General features: G+C 37.5%; 1 protein-coding gene across 9 annotated transcripts in view; it reads right to left on the minus strand.

Moving 5' to 3' along the window:
* The window catches only part of LOC138761137 (probable E3 ubiquitin-protein ligase HECTD4), a 322,279-nt gene that overhangs the window by 177,731 nt on the left and 121,074 nt on the right, over positions 1 to 23,474 (minus strand). For all 9 annotated transcript variants that reach the window (XM_069932802.1, XM_069932800.1, XM_069932806.1 and 6 more), the window contains exons 10-13: positions 21,934 to 22,047; positions 18,590 to 18,730; positions 10,192 to 10,424; positions 4,580 to 4,725 (exon numbers count right to left, since the gene is read on the minus strand). In XM_069932802.1, the coding sequence (XP_069788903.1) occupies positions 4,580 to 4,725; positions 10,192 to 10,424; positions 18,590 to 18,730; positions 21,934 to 22,047 (634 nt within the window). The remainder of the gene's footprint in view (positions 1 to 4,579; positions 4,726 to 10,191; positions 10,425 to 18,589; positions 18,731 to 21,933; positions 22,048 to 23,474) is intronic.

The raw sequence follows: 23,474 nt of genomic DNA on the forward strand, positions 1-23,474 counted from the left end.
GAAACCCCTCAACTCTTCTTCCACTATATCGATGACAACTTCAGTGCTGCCTCATGTACCCATGATGAGGTTGTTGACTTCATCCACTTTGCTACCAGCTTCCACCCTGACTTCAAGTTCACTTGGTCCATCTCTAGCAACACTCTCCCTTTCCTTGATCTCTCTGACTCCATCTCAGGAGACAAACTCTCAACAGACATTCTCTAGAAACCCACCAACTCCCACAGCTACCTAAATACATCCCTTCCACCCTATGCCCTGTAAGGATTTCATTCCATTCTCGCAATTTCTCCATCTCTGTCACACCTGCACCCAGGATGAGGAGTTCCATGCCAGATCATCAGGGATGTCCTCCTTCTTCAAACAATGTGGCTTTCTCTCTACCACCATCAACTCGGCACTCACCCACATTTCCTCCATTAACTGCATTTCTGCCCTGGCCTCATCTGCCCCCATTCATAATAAGGACAGGATTCCTCACCTACCATTCCACCAGCTTCTGCATCCAACGTATCCTCTTTCGCCATTTCCACCACCTACTACATGATCCTACCACTAGACATACATAGGGACCTCTCCCTCTGTGACTTTCTTATCCACTCCTCCCTCCCTTCCCATTACCTTCCCATTACCTCTCCCTTCCATAGGGACCTCTGCCTCTGTGACTCTCTTATCCACTCCTCCCTCCCTTCCCATTACCACAGATGTTCCACTTGCAACCACATCTCCTCCCTCAAATAGTCCTTTCAAGTGAAGCAACATTTCACTTGTGAATCTGCAGGGGCCATCGACTGCATCCGGTGCTCTAGTTGTGGTCTCCTCTACTTTCACAAGGATGGACACAGACTGGGAGATCGTTCTGTCTACCACAATAGCATGGATCTCCCAGTAGCTACCCATTTCAATTCCCCATCCCATTCCCTTACTGACACATCTGTCCATGGTCTCATGCACTGCCAGAATGAGACCACCCACAAATTGGAGGAACAACACCTCATCTTCTGACTGTGCACCCTTCAACCAGATGGCATTAATATCGACTTCACTAGCTTTTGTTTAACCCCCCTCACATCTTCCCTCTTCCTCTTCCCCCAGCTCTGTCTCTGACCCTTTCCCTCGTCTCCATTTGCACAAACGTGACTAATTCTTACCTTGTCCATTATCATATACAATGACCATCTTTTGTTGGTCTGAATTCTGAGACTTTGAGATTTCCTGCTTCTGGCTTATTCTGTTTATTCCAGGAAGAAGGGCTCAGGCCCAAAACATTGGCAAAACATCTTTGCTTTTTATGGACCCTGAAAAGACCAGCTGAGTTCCTCCAGCATTTTGGTATGTTTTTACTACAATCACAGCATCCGCAGACTTTCATGTTTCACTCTCTTAATAGAAATATTAAGCGTAATTATCTGAAGGACAGGAAAGGACCATCTAATTTTTGCAAGAACAATCTTAACATGCCTTATGCCATGCCAAAACACATTAGCTTTTAAGCACAAAATTAAATTACAATTAAAAATATTTTGTCAAGTGTGATATCCCAAAAATGTTGCTGCTGCAAGATATCCTAGAAACATCATTAACATCGATTTCCACTGAGTAAAATAATGTCAAATATCACAGATTCAGAATAATATTTTCCTAATAACTCATGTTCATATTATTTTGAAGATTGGTTGGATAAAATGGGTAGCACAGTTAACGCAGTGGTTAGTGCCACGCTGTAACAGTGCTAGCGACCCGGGTTCAAATCTGGCACAGTCTACAAGAAGTTTGTATATTCTCCTCGTATCTATGTGGGTTTCCTCCCACCCTTCTATATGTTGTAGGTCAATTGGGTGTAATTGAGCAGCACAGGCTCATGGGTTTTAAGGGCCAGTACCGTGCTAAATGTCTAAATTTAAAAAAAATTAAATGTGACAGTGCTGAGTGCAGACAGGAAATTAACATTTGTTAGTTCATTTTATTTCTTCTTCACCGGATTTGCATCAAAAATATAGAAATAAATTCAGGCATATTTTTATAAACATCTATTTCTTGATTTATTTATGAGTCATATTGAGGAGTCTAAGCTGTTCACTTTATGAGCATTTTCTCAAAAATTAAGTTGCTTTATTATTTTTTCCTAAATCCACGTCTGAAGACACAGACTTTCGCAGTAAACCTTGCTTTAAGTGTGCATCTCTCCAATATGTCAAGTAATGGACAATCTTTAAAAGATACCTCTACCACCATGAAAATTGTCAGACATCCAGAGTCTCACTGCTGATGTGCAAATTAGAATGCTGTCAGAGTTTCAGGAGTACTCATGCAGGACGAATGGATTACCGGGGTAATAGTTGCATTTACTAAGTAATGATCTGCTTTTAAGAAACCAGCATCAGCTTTCCCTTATTTTTTTTGGAAATACTTTATTTTTCATTTTCCATCAATAAACAAGGAGATAACATCACTGACTATATATTTCCCAGCAATCTACATACATGTACTGTTTCTTCCCCTCCCATTCCCTTCTCACCACCCAAAGAAAATGGAAAGACAGAGTAAACAAAAAGAGAGGAGAAAAAAAGGCTGGATGTGGTGTCGGCGCTTCCAGTAAGTGCCATAGAGGCTGTGGAGCCGCCCCCTTGTATAATTACTTTTATTAATCTATCTACTGGTAAATCTCTACAAGTGTTTTTATTGGGGTGCGGCTACAGCTGTGCCCCCATGTACATCAGATATGGCTGCCAAATTTTAACAAAGGTGTTGCATCGGTTTCTAAAATTATATGCAATTTTTTCCATGGGAATATAGTTATGCATCTCAGTAATCCACTTACTCACAAGAAGAGGGGAGTCAGATTTCCAGCTCATCATAATACATTTTTTTTTGCTATGGACAAAGCAATAAATATGAATTGAATTTAAAATTTGGTTAATTTGTAGCTTATGTCCATAACGTTCCCCAGCAGATACAAAGCTCGGTGGAAAGGCTAACTTCATTATTCTGGTTAGTACGTAAGCCAAATCCTGCCAAAATGGGGCTACCTTTGCGCAGGACCAGGCTGCATGAATGAATGTTCCCTGCTCCACTCCACACTTGAAGCCCATCTCCAGCACCTCTGGTTTTGCCTTGTGAATCTTTTGTGGTGTGAGGTAGAGCTAGTGCAGAAAGTTGTATTGAACCAGTCTGTATCTAGAGATAACTGTTGTCACACTGTCTCTACACCAATCCGACCAACATCTCTCGTCAATTGTGATGTCCAGGTCTGACTCCCATCTTTCTCTTGATCAGTGTAGCCCTACTTGGGGTTTTCACCTTGGAGTACCGAATGCATTCTTGAAATAAATTTGGGTGTGTTTCCCAGTCAAAGTAACCCTTCAATCTTACTAGGGCATTGTAGGCCCCCACCTATCCCATAGAAATGATCTTAACTGGAGGAAACAATGAAAGGTCCCATAAGACAAATCATATTTATCCTTTAGCTGCTTGAAGGATATAAGCTGTCTCCCTTCGCAGCAGTCCTCAATATATCAGATCCCCTGCCGATACCAAATTTCCAGGATTTTATTGCCCATGTTCATGGGCATCAATTCATTGAGTCAGTTGGCACCTTTGATGATATTTCCTCTTTCTCTCCAATTGATCTCATGCCACTTTTTAATCAGATGTTTCAATATGGGGTTATCCTTTTTTTTTGCTATTAATTTGGCATCCAATTTGTATATGAAATCCTTCACTGTCCTCTCCACAATTGCACGCAAGTGGGTGGCTCCCCCTCCTCAAAGAAGGATGCAACAAACCTCAACTGAACTGCTAGATAATATTTCTTAAAAGCAGGCAACCTTAAACTCCCAAGCTGTAGCCCCATTTCAGTTTTTTCATGTCTATTCTGGGTACTTTCCCTTTCAGTGCCTTAAAAAGATTGTGGCAATGGAACTAGCAAAGACTGGAAGAGGTATTGGAGACCTGGCATCACCTTCATCTTTATACAGTTAACCCTTCCCATTAAAGTGATGAGCACATCCCTCCATCTTATTAAGTCATCTTTAATCTTTTTCAGCATGGGGGGGGGGTAGTTGAGCTTATATAAATTTTCCATGTTACTATCAATCTTGATCCTATGTATTTCACCGCTCCTGCATGCCAACTGAAATTGCTGATTCTTTGATATTCTTCTTAGTCAAATTTATTCAGTGGCATGACAGCTTTTCCTTCTTAATCCAAGATATGATGATGGCATTCCTTGCTGCAAGCTCTATCATCCCAACTAAACACCATTTCATATGCAACACCCTTGAGTTTCTTCCTGAATACTAACCATGCAAAGCATTAGTCATTTTGAATTAGAAATTATTCTTCCTTGGGTGATTTTACGAAAGCCCACAGTCTTGCAGAATAATTTCTTCAGAAACTACATACCTCTTTTTTTACAGTGAAATACAAACAGCTTCAAAACACTCAGAATGGCCTTTATACTTTTGCCTTTCTATACAATGAATCAACCAATTTTCTAGAATTCCTACATCTTTCATCCAACATGAAAATAACCTAATCATAAAACAATGTCAATTGATACCATTAAGCATTCACTTACCTAATGGCAAGACAAACTTCCCTTTGAATCTCCTTCCCAATTTCATCCACAGGAGTCTTTAAAAGTTGCCAGAGCAGTAGCTCAGATCGATGCACAATCTCACGATTTCTTTCTGTTTGCGGGTTGAAGAAAAATTTGAATATTACCTACAAACAAAAAAAATGGATATCATTATAAATCATATTTGCCTATTTATCCTTCATCTGTCTCAACGTCACAGTCTTTTCAAGTTAGTAGATGTATGGATTAAAACCAAAGCAACTGCACTATTCCTCTTTTGTAAATAACTAGAAAATGTTGGAGATCTGTAGAATAAGAACAAAAAAACCCCAGAAATACTTAAAACAGATATCAAGAACCTATAAGGCCATAAGCCATAGGAGTATAAATAGGGTATTCAGCCCATGGAGTGTGCCCCGCCATTTAATCATGAGCTGATCCATTTTCCTACTATAAGACCAGTAAGAAAAGTAGCTATTGTTTCAGGGCAGTAACCTTTAATTGGAACTATTAAAGGGGTTAATGACTGGAAACATTAATTTTCACTTTCTCCATGTGCTATTTGATCTGCTGAGTACATTGAACAGCTTTGATTTTTATCAATCAGGGCACCATAACATGGCAAGGTGCTTTTGACCACTTTTAATATTCTGAGGATGAGAGTCAATAAAGAGCAAAAAGAATTTAAGACATGGCACAAAACAAAGTTTGGAGCATGTGATGCAGAAATTTGGATTATTAAGTGAACTAACTGGGTACGAAAAACCTAGGAATTTTTCATGTAACAAAATATTTTGCATTTTGAAATGTATTTTCTGTAGTGGATACATACTGCAAGCAGTAATTTAAGGCTGTGAAACATGAAAGTCTGCAGAAGCTGTGATTGTAGTAAAAGCACACAGAAATGCAGGAGGAACTCAGCTGGTCTCGCAGCATCCACAGGAGGTAATGATGTACAGTGCCCTCTATAATGTTTGAAAAAAAGACTTTTTTTCCCCCTCGGCTCCATTTTTAAATTTGTAATCAAACAATTCACATGTAATTAAAGTGCACATTCCAGATTTTAGTCAAGGTTATTTGTGTACATTTTGGTTTGGCCATTTAGAAATTACAGCACTATTTAAATACAGGATCCCCTCATTTCAGGGGACCATAATACTTGGGACATTGCAATAGTATGTTTATTAAAGCAGTCACGTTTAGTACTTTGTTACATATCCTTTGCATGCAATGTCTGCTTCGTCTGTGATTTATAAACCATCTGTTTCAGTGGTTAACTAGTGGTTTGCATGTTGCAGTACAGCTTCTGTATTTCTGTTCATGAAGTTTTTTGCGGACAGTAGTCATTGACACATCCACAGCTGCGTCCTGAAGAGTGTTTCTGATCTGTTCAGAAACATGTTTTGGGATTTTTCTACATTAAGATGAGAATTTTTCTGTCATCAGCAGTGGAAATATTCCTTGGCCTACCAGTCCCTTTACAATTACTGAGTCACCAGTACACTCTTTCTTCTTCATGATGTTCCAAATAGCTGATTTTGGCAATGCTACGGTTTGGGTGACATCACTTCCTGTTTTATTCTTGTGTTTCACTCTTATAATGGCTTGTTTGACATTCATTGGCACAATTCTGGTCCTCGTGTTGAAAAATGGCAGCAGCAGGCTCCAAAGGTGATCAAAAGCTTAGAAGCAAGCCTAGCTCTCTTACACCTGCACCAAATGAAGCCTTTAAACATACCAGAGTAATCAAAAATAACTGTGAAGCCAAATGTCCCAAACATTATGGTGCCCTGAAATGGGGGAACTATGGATAAAAAGTATTGTAATTTCTACATGGTCAAACCAAAATGTATACAAATAACCTTTAATAAAATCTGGATGATAAGATTTAAATAGGTGAAAGTAGACTAAATGATTTTTTTTCTTATTTCTTTGTTTTATCATTTATTGATTTTTGATGAGGGGTGGGGAAGGGGAGAGAGAGAGGAAGGGGTGGTGAAAGAAAAAATGTCATTATGTATATATTGATGAGGATCATTTGTGGATGTTGTTATTGATATTACTCAGTGCAAAAATATTTAAAAAAAAATAAAAAATAAAATAAAATCTGGATGTGCTCTTTAATCACAATGGATTGTTTGAGCACTGTGGAGGGAAAAAAAATTGTGACTTTGACCCAAATATTACGGAGGGCACAGTATTACTGGTGTTTCTGGCCTGAGCTCTTCCTCAAGGAATAAGCAAAGAAAAGGAATTTATGAAGAATGAAGGCAAGGCTGGCTGAGAGAGTCATCCAGGCCCACAAAAGATGTTAATTTTTTAATGCTAAGAAGAGAGGAGAGAATTGATTTTGGTTCTGTGAGACAGTCAGGAAGGGAAGAAAGAGAGAGACAGAACTGGGTGCCGGTGGAGGGGAACAGGGTAGGAGAGAAGCTACAAGAGTTTAGATTAATGCCATCTGGTTAAAGGGTGCCCCGAGGGAGGATGAAGTCTGACAGAGCACAAGACCATGGACAGACATATCAGCAAAGGAAAGGAATGGGAAATTGAAAAGGGTGATCCACACTATTGTGGCAGACAGAGCCAAAGCACTCCACAAAGCGATCTTCCAGTCTGCACCCAGTCTCTCTGATGTAGAGGAGACCACAAATGTTGCTTCACTTAGAAGGACTGTTTGGGGCCCAAATCATGGCGAAGGAGCATCTCCTGTGCTCATAGGTGTAGGCACCAAGGGAATGATTGGTGGGGAGGGAGGAGTGGACAAGGGAGTCACAGAGGGAGTGGTCCCTGCGGAAGATGGAGGAGGAGGAAAGGGAAACGTACCTTGTGGTAAGATAACAGAGTAGGTGGCAGAAATGGTGGAGGAAGATATGTTGAATGTGGAGGTTGGAGGGGTGGTAGATGGGGACAAGGGCAATCCTGTCCTTATTGCGCACAGGGGCAGAGGGGGCTAGGGCAGAAATGCAGGTAATGGAAAATATGTGGGTGAGGTCCAAGTTGATGGTGGTAGAGAGGAAGCCATGTTTGAAGAAGGAGAACATCTCTGATGATCTGGCATGCTAAGCGAATTGGTTATTTAAATTTTTTTTCTACAATAAGATGATAAAGTAGGGTTAAAAGAAAATAAGAACGTCAAATTTGGCCTCAATTCTTGGAAAAATTCATATTTAATTCGTAATTGTGATCACACTCTCCAAAAAATGCAACTGCAACATTAATAGAATTAGTAATTTAATTCTACTTTTTAGTAGTCATGCTTTAGTTTGAAAAACTACAAAATGTCTTCATTTCTCCAATCCACTTGATACCAGTAAACTTTTCAACTCTTACACTTGAAAGGAAATTCTTTTTATTGTTAAGTTCTAATATTAACCATTTAGCATTCTCTTTTAGTTTGACAAGATCTACTAGACAAGGATGTCCATTGTCACCTGCTTTATTTGTTATAGTTATTGAACCTTTAGCACAATTAATACGTCAAAATGAAAATGTTAAAGGTATGAGAGTTCTGAATGAGGAATATAAGATTAATTTATTTGCTGATGATGTTTTATTATATTTGGTGGATCCGGATATTTCTTTACCTGCAATTCAAGAATGTTTAGAAATTTATGGCCAATTATCTGGTTACAAAGTAAATTGAGCTAAAAGTGAAATTTTACCAATTTGTAAAGGTGATTATTCAGTATATAAAAATATTACAAATTTGAAGTGAACTACACAAATTAAATATTTAGGAATTAATGTTAATACGGAATTTCAAGAATTATATTCAATTAATTATTTTCCTTTAATAAAAAGGATTAAATTAGATTTGATTAGGTGGAGGGATCTACCTTTGGGTTTACTAGGGAGGATTAATACCATAAAAATGAATATTTTTCCTAGAATACAATATTTATTTCAATCAATTCCTTATTTTGTTTTTTAAAGTTTTTTTAAGGATTTATATAAAGCGATTAGAGAATTCTTATGGAAGGGAAAATTTCCGAGAGTAGCAATGAGAAAATTGATGTGGGATTTTCAATTTGGAGGTTTAAGATAACCGAATTTTCAGCATTATTATGAAGCAGCTCAATTCAAATTTCTTTGTGCATTAATGAATATGGACGACCCACCTAGTTGGGTAAAGATAGAAATGGCGGTTATTTTAGAAAAATTTCCTCATGAGTTTTTGTTTCGATGGAATAAAAATTTATTACGAACTTATGATGTGCCAATATTGAAACATTTATTGAATTTATGGACAAGTAAACTTAAAAAATTCGGACTTAAAAATATATATTCTGGAAGATTGCCATTATATAATAATCAACTTGTTCCTTTTACGGTCTCTAATGCCACTTTGAAACAATGGGAAAAGAAGGGAATAAAAAATTTATCTGATTGTTTTTCTGAGGGTAGTTTTTGTTCCTTTGACAAATTACAAAGGAAATATGATATTAGTGCAAATTCTATATTTGTATATTATCAATTAAGATCTTTTGTAAAACAGTTATGTGGTCGACATATGATTTTATTGCCTGAATCTAGTTTTGAAGAATATGTACTTTCAATACCAAAAAAGGGACATATATCTGATTTGTATTGTATTTTACAAGAAATTGATAGTAAAAAAGATAAAGATAAGTTGAAATGGGAAAAAGATTTAGGACATAAAATAGCTGAAGAAGCTTGGATGGAAATTTGTCAGAATAGTATTCGGAAATTAATTAATGCTAGACTAGTGATGATTAATTATAATTTTATTCATCAGCTATATTTAACGCCGGAGAAATTAAAAAAATTTGGTTTTAGTAAGTTGGATTCTTGTTTTCGATGTGATCAGACGGCCAATACTTTTTTGCATACTGTTTGGCTTTGTGATCGATTGCAACAGTTTTGGAAAGGTATTCAATCTGTTTTTAACAGTTTATATAATATCCATCTTGTATTAGATCTCGATATATTTTTATTAGGGAACATGCAATCATTAATCGATTTAGGTTTAGAGGATTATCAGATTTCATTTATTTATTTAGCTTTAGTTGTGGCTAAGAAATGTATAGCACTTACTTTGAAAGATAGAAATATACTAACTTTAGATAAGTGGTATTTGGAAATGAAATTTTGTTTGACTATGGAAAGGATATCTTTTTCAATTCAGGATAAGATGTCTTTTTATAAGTTAAAGTGGACTCCGTTTGCTAATTATATGCATTTAAGTGATTTAAATATATGTTTAAGTGTGATATTTTAGTATTGACAATTTTTTTTTGTTGTTGTTAGAATTGTTTTAGGTTAAGTTTTATCTCTTTTTTTGTAAGTGGGTATTTTTTTTCATATATAATATTGTCAATTTTATTAACTCTTCACTCTTTATTTTGGGGGGAGGGTTGGACTAATTTTAAGTTAGACTATTAATATTGTGTTACAATTAACGGGGGGGTTATTTTGTGTAGTTTTCTGATGTAATATTGTAATCATACCTTTTTTAATTCTTTTTTTCTATTTTTATTTAAATGTAATTCTTTATTGTATTCATGTTATAAAATTTTAAATAAAGTCTTTAAAAAAAAACCATTTAGCATTCAAACAACAAAACAAATTTTTAAATGCTTAAGCTACCATACCTGAAAAACAACAAGAATACATCTTATGATGCAAGCATCCCTGTTTGCCATAGCCTTCTCCATGATGTCACAGATGCTGCTGAGATGTTGTACTTCAATAGGATGTTGTTTTCCCAGGAAATTTGAAATTGGTAAATTAGCACTAGCACTCAACAAATTGAGCTGATGAATACACATTGCTCCAACATGATGCAGAAGCTGGTTAATAACATCACTGGTTGACATTGATCCTTCTGAAGCACATAACACAGGCAACAAGAATAAAAGAAAATATAATTTCCACTTCAAAAACTGTAAATGCAATGTACAAATAAACAATTACATTTAATTCATGCCAACAACTTGTATTAAACAATTAATGAGTGGAAGTGTTCCCTCAGAACCATTGAACCAAAGAAATTTGCAGCACAAAAACATGACCTTCAGCCCTTCTCATCTGTGCCTATTATTCTGCCTCATCCCACTGATCTGCACCCAGTCCATAGCCTTCCATACCCCTCACATCCATGTGCATGTCCAAATTCTTCTTAAGTGTTAAAAATGAGCTCGTATTCACCAATTCAGCTGGCAGTTCGTCGCACACTCCCACCACTCACTGTGTGAAGAAGTTCCCCTTAACCAGTGGTTCTCAACGTTTTTCTTCCCACTCACATCCCACTTTAAGTAATCCCTATGCCATCCATGCTCTGTGATTAGTAAAGAATTGCTTGAGGTGGTATGCAAGTGTGAAGGGAAGGTTGAGAATGACTGCTCTAGACCAAATTGCTTCTGAAATATTTTGCTTGAGAAAAATTGTCATTGGCCCAATTCCTCTGGAATTATGAAACCACGCACATAATGAGTCAACAAGGTACGATTGAAACGGTGGTTTTGAAACTTTTTCTTTCCATTCACATACCACCTTAAGCAATCTCTTACTAATCATAGAGCACCTATGGCATAGGGAATACTTAAAGTGGAGAACCACTTCCCTAAACTTTTAACCTTTCACCCTTAACCCATGTACTCTGGTTTGTATCTCTCCAACCCTCAGTGGAAAAGCCTACCTACATTTATTCTGTCTCTACCCTCTCAATTTTAAATACCTCTATCAAATGTCCCCTCATTCTTCTATGCTCTAGGAAGGAATAAAGTCTTACCTGTTTAACCTTTCCCTGTAACTCATTTCCTGAAGTCCGGGCAACATCCCAGTAAATCTTCTCTGCACTATTTCTACCTTATCGATATCTTTCCTGTAGTTAGGTGACCAAAACTGCACACAATACTCCAAATTTGGCCTCACCAATGTCTTATACAATTTTATCATTGCATCCCAACTTCTATACTCTACAGGGGCTTATCCCTTTATACATAATTCCAAAAACTGAACTTTTTTTTAACGGTATGGACAGTATATTTTCATATGTTTAGCTTAGCTTAGTTTGAACCAGTTTAAGTTTGAAGTTTTACAGCAGAATTTTAAATTCCTCCAGCAGAATTTCAGTAACCTCCTGAAAGGCAGAGGGAGGAGCTCAGGCAGGCGAGCGGGGAGAGAGCAGCGAGAGAGCGACAGCACACGTCAGGCAGGTGGAAAGAGAGCATCAGCACGCCTTGGGTGGCCGAGCGGGAAGAGAGTGGTAGCCTGTCTTGGGTAGGAGAGCGGCAGCGCTCCTCGGGCGGATGGGGAGAGAGCAGCAGCATACCTTGGGTGGGCAAGCAGGAAGAGAGTGACAGCCTACCTTGGGTAGGCAAGCAGGGAGAGAGCTGCAGCGCACCTCAGACGGGCGAGCAGGGAGAAAGTGGGAGTGCGCCTCGGGAGGGCGAGCAGGGAGAGAGTGGAAGCGCAGTGCAGGCAGGAAAAAGCAGCAGCACAACTTGGGTGGGTGAGCGGGGAGAGAATGGTCCATCTTTATCTCACTTCATTTGCAACACCCCCTCCAAAGATGCCGCAAACTCCCCCAACAATTATTTAATAGTAATGCCATTTTAATATTATTCCATTATCTAAAAAATTCCAAAATCTAAAAAGTGTCTGGTGCCAAGAATTTCAGATAAGAGATTAAGCACCTGTACTTTAATTTATGAAGGCCAATTTGCCAAAAGCTCTCTTTACATCCCCATCTACTTTTAAAAAAAAAAAAATTTTTTTACACTGTGAACCATATCAACCAAAATATGTAAAAACATATCTCATTAAATTTACACAGTGGTCTTTTCTCCCCTTCCCTCTACCCACCCCCCTCCAATACCCATAAATATTCAACATATACAATACAATAAAACCATCGAACAATATTTTCACACAAAGGAAAATAAACAAGGAAAATGCATCATCTATTTATTACACACTGAATCTAGTCGTTTTGCCTTCTTATCATTTTCATTCTCATTGTAGGGGATGGAGGTCGTAGGTAGGCTCTCTCTCTGATATGTTCCATGTATGGTTCCCAAATTTGTTCAAACATTGTGACTTTATTTTTTAAATTATATGTTTTTTTTTCCAATGGAATACATTTATTCATTTCCATGTACCATTGCTGTATACTCATGCTCTCTTCCATTTTCCAAGTTGACATTATACATTTTTTGCTATCGTTAAGGCTATCATAATGAATTTTTTTTGCACTTTATCCAATTTGAGGCCTAATTCTCTACTTCTTATGTTACTCTCTGGTTTTTTTGTATGTTATTTTTTGTAATTTTATTTAGTATCTGATTTAATTCTTCCCAAAACGTATTTACTTTTGTACATGCCCAAGTTGCGTGTAGTGTTGTTCCCATTTCCTTCTTACAGCAAAAACATCTATCCGATAATGCTGAATCCCATTTTTTTAATTTTTGAGGAGTGATATATACCCTGTGTAACCAATTATACTGTATCATGCGTAACCTTGTGTTTATTGTATTCTTCATAGTTCCAGAACATAACTTTTTCCATACTTTATTTTTTATCTTTATGTTTAGATCCTTTTCCCACTTCTGCTTTGGTTTATAGTTTATTTCATTTTCCTTATCTTGCAGCTTTATGTACATGTTGGTTATAAATCTTTGATTATCATTGCGTCTGTAATCATGTATTCAAAGCTGCTTCCTTCAGGTAATCTCAAGCTGTTTCCCAATTTATCCTTTAAATAAACTTTCAATTGATGATATGCAAACATTGTACCATGAGTTATTCCATATTTGTACTTCAACTGTTAAAATGTTAATAAATTATTTCCCAAAAAACAATTTTCTATTCTTTTGATTCCTTTTCTCTCCTATTCTCTAAAGGAAAGGTTGTCTATTGTAAAAGGGATTAGCAGATTTTGCGTCAATAGTAATTTTGGTATTTGATCATTTGTTTTTTTCCTTTCTAAGTGGATCTTCTTCCATGTATTAAGTAAATGATGCAGTACTGGTGAGTTTTTATATTGCACTAGCTTTTCATCCCACTTATAAAGTATTTGTTCCGGTACCTTTTCCCCTATTTTATCTAGTTCTATCTTAGTCCAGTCTGGTTTTTCCCTTGTCTGGTAAAAATCTGATAAATACCTCAATTGAGCTGCTCTATAATAATTTCTAAAATTTGGTAACTGTAAACCACCTTGATTATACCTTTCTGTTAATTTATCTAACGCTACCCTTGGATTCCTCCCTTTCCACAAGAATTTCCTTATTATTCTCTTTAGTTCCTTATATAATTTTTCTGTTAAGAGAATTGGTAATGTTTGAAATAAGTATTGTATCCTTGGGAAGACATTTATTTTAATGCAGTTTACCCTCCCTATCAATGTTAGCGGTAATTCTTTCTAATGTTCTAAGTCTTCCTGCAATTTCTTTATTAGTGGCTGATAATTTAGCTTGTACAAATGGCTTAAGTTATTATCTAACCTGATCCCTAGGTATCGGATTGCTTGTGCTTGCCATTTAAATGGTGATTCTTTTTTAAATTCTGTATAGTCTGCGTTATTCATTGGCATCACTTCACTTTCTTTTTTTGCATTGATATTGTACCCCAATATTTCTCCATATTCCTTTAATTTCTCAAGTAATTCTTTTACTAATACCTCTGGTTCTGTTAGGTATACTATGATGTCATCTGCAAATAAGCTAATTTTATACTCCTTCTCCTTTATTTTTATCCCTTTTATTTTTTCTCTTCTTATCAGTTCTGCCAAAGGTTCTATTGCTAAGTTGAACAATGAGGGGGATGGTGGACATCCCTGTCTAGTTGAGAGCGGGCTATCAGCACTGGATCTGAGAACACTTAAACATTTTCCCCATATAAATTAATGGTTATTGCTTCTTCGTTTTACGTCATTTTGGCTTACAAAAGTTTTCATAGGATTGCTCTACTTTTGGATAGTGGGGGTTATATAGATTTTGAAAATTTTTCTGAACATATTTGACAAGCTCCATGCCATTCAGAACTTTTATAATATGGAAGTCCCAGTCAATATGTGGAAAGTTAAAACTCCTACTATCACAACCTTATATTTCCTGCAGCTGTTTGCTGTCTCTCAACAGATGAGCTCCTCCACTTCTTGCTGACTATTAAGCAGTCTATTATACAACCTTTCCCATTCCTCAGCTCCATCCATATCACTTCAGTAGATGAGCCCTCTGGTCTGTCCTTTCTGAGCACAGTTGTGATATTTTCATGACCAGTAATGCCACTTTGTCCCCCTTTCACCCCCCCCCCCCCACAACCGGCTTTATTGTGTCTGAAGCCCAGAACATTGAACTGCTACTCCTACCCCTCCTGCAACCAAGTTTCACTAATGGCCACAATATCATAATTCCACCTGCTAAGCCATGCTCTCAGCTCATCTGCCTTTCCAACAATATTTCTTGCATTGAAGTAAAATAAATGCCACTATGTTCAACCCTTTGACTTCTGATGCTATGTGCAATCTTCATTTAATCTTTTCCTCCTTCACTCCCCTATCTGCTCTGGCACTCTAGTTCTCATCCCCCTGAAAATCTGGTTTAAATTTTAGATCAGCAATTATTGATAGTGTGTGACCACATTTCAATTTTTAATAAGTCCAGTATAAGAGGCAGATAAAATCATTTTATCATAAACAGTAAAAATAATTAAATCAAAACTCCAAATTACTGAACACTGTTATTGCTTTGTGCAATTTTGTCTTTGCTCCTGACTTGTGTTGATCAATGGAATAAAAAATGAAGAATCAAAATACTCTTAATTCTCACAATTTTGTACATTTCATTCCATACATTTGTTAATACAAATATATATATCAACTAAAAAGAGTAATAGATTTGGATTATCTAAAATACAAGTCCTTTGAAACTAAGAATGAAATTACACCTTTAAAATCATTCACAAGTTTAAAACTTTTTAGAAAATACAAATTTTCATGTTGCAATATATACTAACAGAATGTACAGATTAATATGAAAGAGTATACCGTATATTTTGGCTTACAAGTCAAGTCATAAAAACCAGAAAAATCTCTTTAAAAATGGGGGTCGACTTATATGCTGGATATACTTAAATTCAGTTCAAAATCCAATCCGCACTAATCTGGCGTGTAAGTCGACCCTTGAAAAACCAATTCGGCATATAAATTCACCCCTGAAAAGCCAAAAAAACTCCAACTGCATCATATTTTCATTGAGATTTTATTGAAGACAACACAATTAGCACCCTTCAAAATTGCTATCATTGTCTGAAAACAACAACACATTTAGAACCCTTTAAAATCATTCTTGCTACCATGATCTGAAGCAAAGATGGTGGCTAGCACATCCATACTCTCACTGTTTAAATGGTCATCATATGGGTCCAAGTCTGTATCTGATGAGGCAGTTTCAGCTTTGTCATCACTGTCCCACAATAAATCATCTTCTGTGCCATCAATTGCACAAGAGATACCGCACTTTTTAAATGATTTTTTATCATAGCCTCTACTTTAATTTTGTCCCATGCCTTGAGCACGAAGTTACACAGCTTCAAGTGATGCAACACACTTGCTCCGCTTTTTGTAAAAGACTTTTCTGCACTCGACATCCATAGTCTTTGAATGGCTTGTTCAAGCAGACATCGAGAGTTTGGAATATAGACGCAAACCATCCGGGATAACCACCATATAAATATTATGTAGTGTTAATCTACTTTTAGTGTTCTCAGTTAAGTGGCTATAAACTATATCCCAGACTAGCAAACTCCATTTTTTGCGTAAACCACCTGGCCGCCTGTTCCACATATTGTCAATCCATAGTTTGACACCATTTTCATCCACCTATCCTTTTTCATGAAAATGTACAAAAATACCTGCAGGGAATTTTATTTTTAGTTTAATACTGTCTTAACTTTGTCCCGTCGGCCATGCATGATAACACCACAGTAAACCTGGTCCTTTCGTGGCCTGTACTTCTGGTTTGCAATTTTAACACATCCATTCCACTTTTCTATTCATGTCTAAATTCTTGAGGGTTTTGTCCATGTTTCCATTATTTGCCTATGGTTACTGGTATTTCTGCCGGTTCCGCACAATAAACTGGTGAAAATGTACAACTTTATGATCAAGATCTTTCGGTAGTTTCTGTGCAATTTTTTTGGGGCATAATACCAGATCTTGCTTGTTCATGAAACCTTTGCACCAGCCGACTGCAGCCTTATCATCATCACTGAGATCTGGATACGACTTGGCCCACTGCAGTGCAAATGTTCTATTTTATTTTGGGTGACTATGTAGCAATCTTGCCTCTGTTCATGTACCCATTCTGCAATGTGATTTTCCAACACTGGCCAACGAGTGATTCTTTTAGGTATTTTTCCTAAAGTCTATTCTTTCCTTCTCCATTCTCTTACCAATTTCTCATGCACATCAAATTTTCTTGAAGCAGTGCTGCTGTTTGTTTTCTTGGCCATTTCTATCACTTTCAACTTAAAGCTTGCTTCATATTTTTGTCGCATGCTACGTTATGTCGATGAACCCTCCATGACAGCAATCATCTCCCACCAATGCCCAGAAGACCAATCCATGCAATCTAAGGGGGTCGACGCAGAAGCAGTCAATGGCCCATCTCATGCATTGCAAGCTTTGGGGGTTGCCAGTCAATGGGGCACCTCAGGCACCCAGAAAATTGTATACTGGATATATCATTAAATCCTTAAAAAAAAAGGCTGAAATGGGGGGGGGGGGGGGTGGGGCTGTCAACTTGTATGCCAAAATAAACGGTATATTTTGCAATGCTTTACATATAGTTATAAAAACAAAGGTGTTTCCAATTCTATTTCAGGATATTATTTTTAATTAACTCAGATGGCAGAATATTATCTTCAGTGCCTCCACACAAAATCAATTCTAAGATTATCAAATAACACCACACTGTTAAAATTGGAGTAACTGCAAACAGTAAATTTGTCACAAAATCCCATGCAATATCCCATCTAGCCTTTTTTTACTTACTTACATCATAATGCTCAGAAAAAGGGCTTCAGCTTAATTCATCCATGCCATCCAAATTTTCTACCCAAGCTACCATTTACTAGCATTCAGCCCACATCCCTTTAAACCTTTCCTATTCACAAACCTGTTTGAATGTTTTTTTTTAATGTAGCAATTGTACCTGCCTCTCCCACCTCCTCAGGCAGCTTGTTCTATATACCCACCACCTTCTGTGGAAAAAGTTGCTGCCCGTGTCAATTTTAAATCTTTCTCTTCTCACCTTAAATCTTGGTTCTCCAGTTATAGATCAATTTACTCTAGGTACAAGACTATAATTATTTACCTTATGTATTTCCGTTCATAATTTTATAAACCTCTAAAAGGTTTCTCCTCAGCCTCCTTTGGGCCTCTAAAAAGACCCAGCCTATCTAGACTTATCTAAAGTTGAAGCCTGCCAGTTCTAGTAACATTCTTGTGAATCTTTTCTGCATTCTTTCAGTTTAATGACACCTTTCCTTTAGCTGGATGAATTGAACATACCTTTTGCAATTTGATTACATCTTCACAGCTACCTTTGTGTCATCAGCAAACTCTGATACAGCATTCTCAGTCCCTTTAAGTCATACAAGTTCAATCCCTGAGATCGAAATCATGATCTTCGTGATACATATGAAGACCATTTACTGTTTTTCAACCAAGATTATTTAATCCTAAATCCAATGAGCCTTAATTTTACACGATATCTATTGAATCACCAAAGCAATTCTCTGAAAAGCTGTTGCACCCGAATTGCTACAGAAATATATGTCACTACTTCACTGAAATAACTTTCAGCTTCTCCCTCAATCAGTCTATATAGCAATAAAGACTAGTACCTGACAAAAAAACAAATGTTTGAAGAAACAGAAGAGAAGAAAATGTAGAAAAAAAATTACCAAAAATTAAATCAGTGCTACAAGTCAATATGCAAACCAAGGAAGTCAGTCAGCTTCATGTCTTAGAAGAGTTAGACTAACCTTCTGGCTCAGAGATGATGTGATTAACACCCAGTCTTTGACACACATGATGGAAAGCCTGGTTACCAGGATTACACCACTGATCCATGTAGTCACTTGAACATGTCCAGATCATATTATTCATAGCATCGTAGCAAGCCCCTAGTGCATGAAAAAGTTAATGAAAGGCCAAGTCAAAAAGGCCAAAAAGCCAACACAAAAAGTCTAGAATACAGTTTTTATTCAGTACACTAACAGCAGTGGTGGTGATGTACTCAATAAATAGGTGGCAGTTGAAACCAAGTTGAACAATCAGGATTTCCAAACAATTGATATCGCATAAAAAGAGCATGCAGCATCAGGAATAAAGTGAATGATCTTGTAGTACAGCTACAGATTGGCAGGCATGATGCTGTGGCCATCACGGATTTGTGCCTAAAAGATGGATGCAATTGGGAACTGAATGTCCAATGATGCACAGTGTATCAAAAGGATAGGCAGGTAAGCAGAGGGGGCAGCATGGCTTTGTTGGTAAGGAACAATATTAAATCATGAGAAAGAGGTGACATGAGATCAGAAGATATAGAATCAATGTAGGTTGAGTTAAGAAATGGCAAGGGTAAAAAGACACTGTTGACTGTCCTATACAGACCTCCAAACAATAGCCGGGATATGGACAACAAATTGCAACATCAGATAGAAAAGGCATGTCAGAAGGGCAATGTTATGGTATGCATGGGGAATTTAAATATGCAAGTAGAATGAAAAATCAGGTTGACACGATTTCAAGGGAAAGAATTTGTAGAAAGCCTATGAGATGGCTTCTTAGAGCAGCTTGATGATGAACCCAAGAAGGGATCTGGTGTACTGGATGGGGTGTTCTGTAATGCATCAGAGGTGATTAGAGAGCTTTGAGTAAATGAACCACTGGGGGCAGTGATCACAATATGATCGAGTTCAATTTGAGATTTAACAAGGATAAACTAAATTCAGAGTACAAGGATCATATTCTGACTGGCTACCAGTTGCTAGTCGATATTTCAGTGGAGTAAAGGGAATTACAGTGGCATGAGAGAGGAACTGGTCAAAGTTGATTTGAAGGAAGCACTAGTAGGGAAGACATCAGAGCAGCAATGGATGGAGTTTCTGCAAGAAACAGGGAAGGTGCAGGAGAAATAGATATCAAAAATTAGGAAATATTCAAATGGAAAAATGTAACCACTGTGGCTGACAAGGAAAATCAAAGCCAATGTGAAATTAAAAGAGAGGGCATAGAAGGAAGGAAAAATTAGTGGAGAGATAGTTTTTAAAAACTTACAGAAGGTAACAAAAAAAATTATAAGGAAAAGATGAAGTATGAAATTAGGCAAGCAAATAATATCAAAGATACCAAAAGCTTCTTCAATTATATAAAGAATAAAAGAGAGGTGAGAGTAGATATAGGACCACTAGAAATAATAATGGGAGCCAAGAAGATGGCAGAGGAAATAAATGAGAATTTTGCATTGGTCTTCACTGTGGAAGATTATCAGCATTGTTCCATTTATTGAAGGGTATCAGGAAAGGGAAGTGAGTGCAGTTACTATTTCAAGGGAGTATGTGTGCAGAAAGCAGAATGGCTAAGGACGGATAAGTCTCCTGGACCAGATGGATTACACCCTTGGGTCCTGAAAGATGAAACAGTAGAGATTGTGGAGGTATTGGCAATAATCTTTCAGGAATCAATAGATTCCGTGGTGATCCAGGAGGATTGAAAAATTGGAAATGTCACCCCACCATTCAAGAAGGGAGGGGGAGACAGCAGCAAGGAAAGTATAGACGGTTAGCTTGACATCAGTGGTTGGAAAGATGTTGGAGTTGATTTTAAAGAAGAGTGCTTAGAGGCACAGGATAGGCCAAACTTGCCTGTCAAACCTATTGAAATTCTTTGAAGAAGTAACAAGCAGGCTTGATCAGGAAGATGTAGTGGATGTTGTGTATTTAGATTTTCAAAAGGCTTTGTCAAAGTGCTGTACATGAGGCTAATTAACAAGATAAGAGCCCATTGTATAACAGGAAATAGACTAGCATGGGTAGAGCTTCTGGTGTCTGGCAGGAAGTAGAGAGTTGGAATACAAGGATCATATTCTGACTGGCTGCCAGTTGCTAGTGGTGTTCCACAGAGGTCGTTGTTGGGACAATTTTCTTTTATGTTGTATATTAATGATTTGAATTATGGAATGAACAGCTTTGCGACCAAATTTGAGGTCAATAGAAAGTTAGGTCGAGGAGCAGTTAGTGTAGAAGAAACATGGAGGCTGGAGAAGGACTTTCATTAGGAGAACGGGCAGAAAAGTAGCAAATAAAATATACTGCCGAAAAGTGTATGCTCATGCATGTTGGTAGAAAAAAATGAACAAATACTTTTTTAAATGGGGAGAAAATTGAAAATACCCAGAAGCAAAGGGACCTGGGAGTTCTCATTCAGGATAGTCTGAAGGCAAACTTGAAGGTTGAGTCAGTGGTGAAGGCGGCAAATGCAATGCTGGCATTTGTTTCAAGAACAATAGAATACAAGAGCAGGGATGTGATATTGAGGCTTTATAAGGCACTGGTGAGACCTCACAGAATATTGTGAGCAGTTTTGGCCTCCTCATTTAAGAAAAGGTGTGTTGACATTGGAGAGGGTTCAATGGAGGTTCACTCGGATGATTCCAGAAATGACAAGGTTATCATACAAGGAGCATTTGGAACTGCATGTATTGTAATTTTAGAGAATGAAGGAGGATCTCTGAAACATTTTGAATGTTGAAAGGCATGGACAGAGTGGATGTAGAAAGGCTGTTTCCCATGGTTGGAGTGTCTAGGACAAGAAGGCACAACTTCAGGATTAAACTATGTCTGCTTAGAACAGAGAGGCGTAGGAATTTCTTCAGCCAGAGGGTGGTAAATCTGTGGAATTTGTTGCCTTAGGTGGTTGTGGAGGTAAGGTCATTGGGTGTATTTGAGGGAGAGAGTGATAGCTTCTTGTTTAGCCAGGGCATCAAAGGTTCTGGGGAGAAGGTTGGGCAGTGAATCTTAGTGGGAAAATGATCAGTTCCTGAATGAATGAAGGGGCAGACTCGTTGGATTAAATAGTCTATTTCTGCTCGCATGTTTTATGGTCTTTCTATTTGGCAATAAATGTAATCTGTTCAGTGGCGCAAACTGTGGGAACAGACTGAAATATAGGAAATTCCAGGAATCAGAGTTCAAATTTAACAGCAACCCATTATATGCTTCATCACAATTTAATTTTTTTTGTCCACATGCAGTTCATGACCAACATTTAAAATGAAAAGACTTTTAACATATTAATCTATTCAGTGAAAATATACTGCCCTTACCCAGTCCTGGAACAAGTGCTCCTCGCCCAAGAGAACTACCAGCAGCATCAATCAGGTCTGCCCGGCTGCTAAATTGGCCATCTGAGATGTTGAACACCACACTAGAGCAAAGAACTAAACAGAAAGAAAATGATTTGTCACAACAGCAATTTTAAAAAATGTCACAAAACTATTTAGTGCTCATTGCTTCAGGTCTTATTATGACACAGAAGAATGCCACTCAGCAATTTGGTTCCATTTCAGATCTCAACAGAACTATCACGTCAGACCCATTATCACTCTCTCACATGCCTATTAACTTGCCTTTATTCCCATTTACCTTCACTAAAATTTAATCTTCGATTGCAAATAAATCTACCAGCACATTTCTCATTCCTTCTCTTAGATTTAAAGAACTAATTTTAGTATAGTCCAACTCCTCAACAGAAGAACTCCCTTAGTGATCTCACTCCAAAATCAGTGAATACTTTGTTTACTTTCAGTACATTTGTCAATGAAATAAAGCACAGTGCATTTGCAGTTCAGAAATAAAGACATATAACTGTGCCTTTAATTTGTAGGACAACTGTCATGGTTTCACACTTAAATTACAAATTATATTTTATTTCTGTTGACTACATTACAGGATATGCATACTGTGACGGAATATAGATATGTTTTTGGGAGATAAATTTGGGCAGCTATTGTTAGAGTAGGTAATTTTAAACAGATTTTATTTAAAATACTGGAGCTCTGCTAATGCTAGACATGTCGGGGCCTCAGAGCCTTTGTAAAAGCTTTGGAGAATGCCCAAGAGACTTCACTCATGGGTTGTTGTTTACAAAAAGGCAACAGATGAAAGAGCTTGTTGGAGCTGCATATTGTCTGAAAGGAAACATACTGATCTAAGAGGGTAATGTAGTTTGCGAGAGAGTCAAACAGACTTTTCTCTGAGTGAGAGAGAGAGAGAGAGAGAGAGAGAGAGAGAGAGAGAGAGAGAGAGAGAGAGAGAGAGAGAGAGAGAGATCACTTCTATAGTGTTACAGTCAGCAACAGCAGCTGGGACTGGAACAGGACAAAGTGGCAAGCTTGTGGAAAACCCCATTTGGAAGACGGGTTGGGAGTTCATGGTTCAGCCTGGTCAAAGCCCTTGTGGTTCATGCAAGAGGAGAGGACTGGCTGTCTAATGTTTCACTTGGAATAAGGGAAACAATAAGGAACTCTGTGGTGACCTGAAAAAAAAGAGGTTATCAACTGGAGAACCCTGAGGGGGAAAGTTTCTTCGGCAAGACACTGAAGTGGCTGATGGAAGTAAATGTATAACAAATCTCTCTCTGAAAACTGACAAGAACCTTCCTAAGTGGTAACCGTTTACCCTTCAAGCACCAAAGCATAGTGAACTTTATAAATGTAAAATTCTGTGCACAGTATAAGAATTGCATGCAACAAGTGAACTTGGAAGAATGAGAAGTGAGATTGGACTGTGAATCAAAGAATTTTTCTGAACTTACACACACATTACATACATGTGCGCTTAGAATTAGATAGGGGGGTTAAGTTAG

This window comes from Narcine bancroftii, chromosome 4, assembly GCF_036971445.1.
Source record: "Narcine bancroftii isolate sNarBan1 chromosome 4, sNarBan1.hap1, whole genome shotgun sequence".
In the NCBI taxonomy this organism is placed as follows: domain Eukaryota; kingdom Metazoa; phylum Chordata; class Chondrichthyes; order Torpediniformes; family Narcinidae; genus Narcine; species Narcine bancroftii.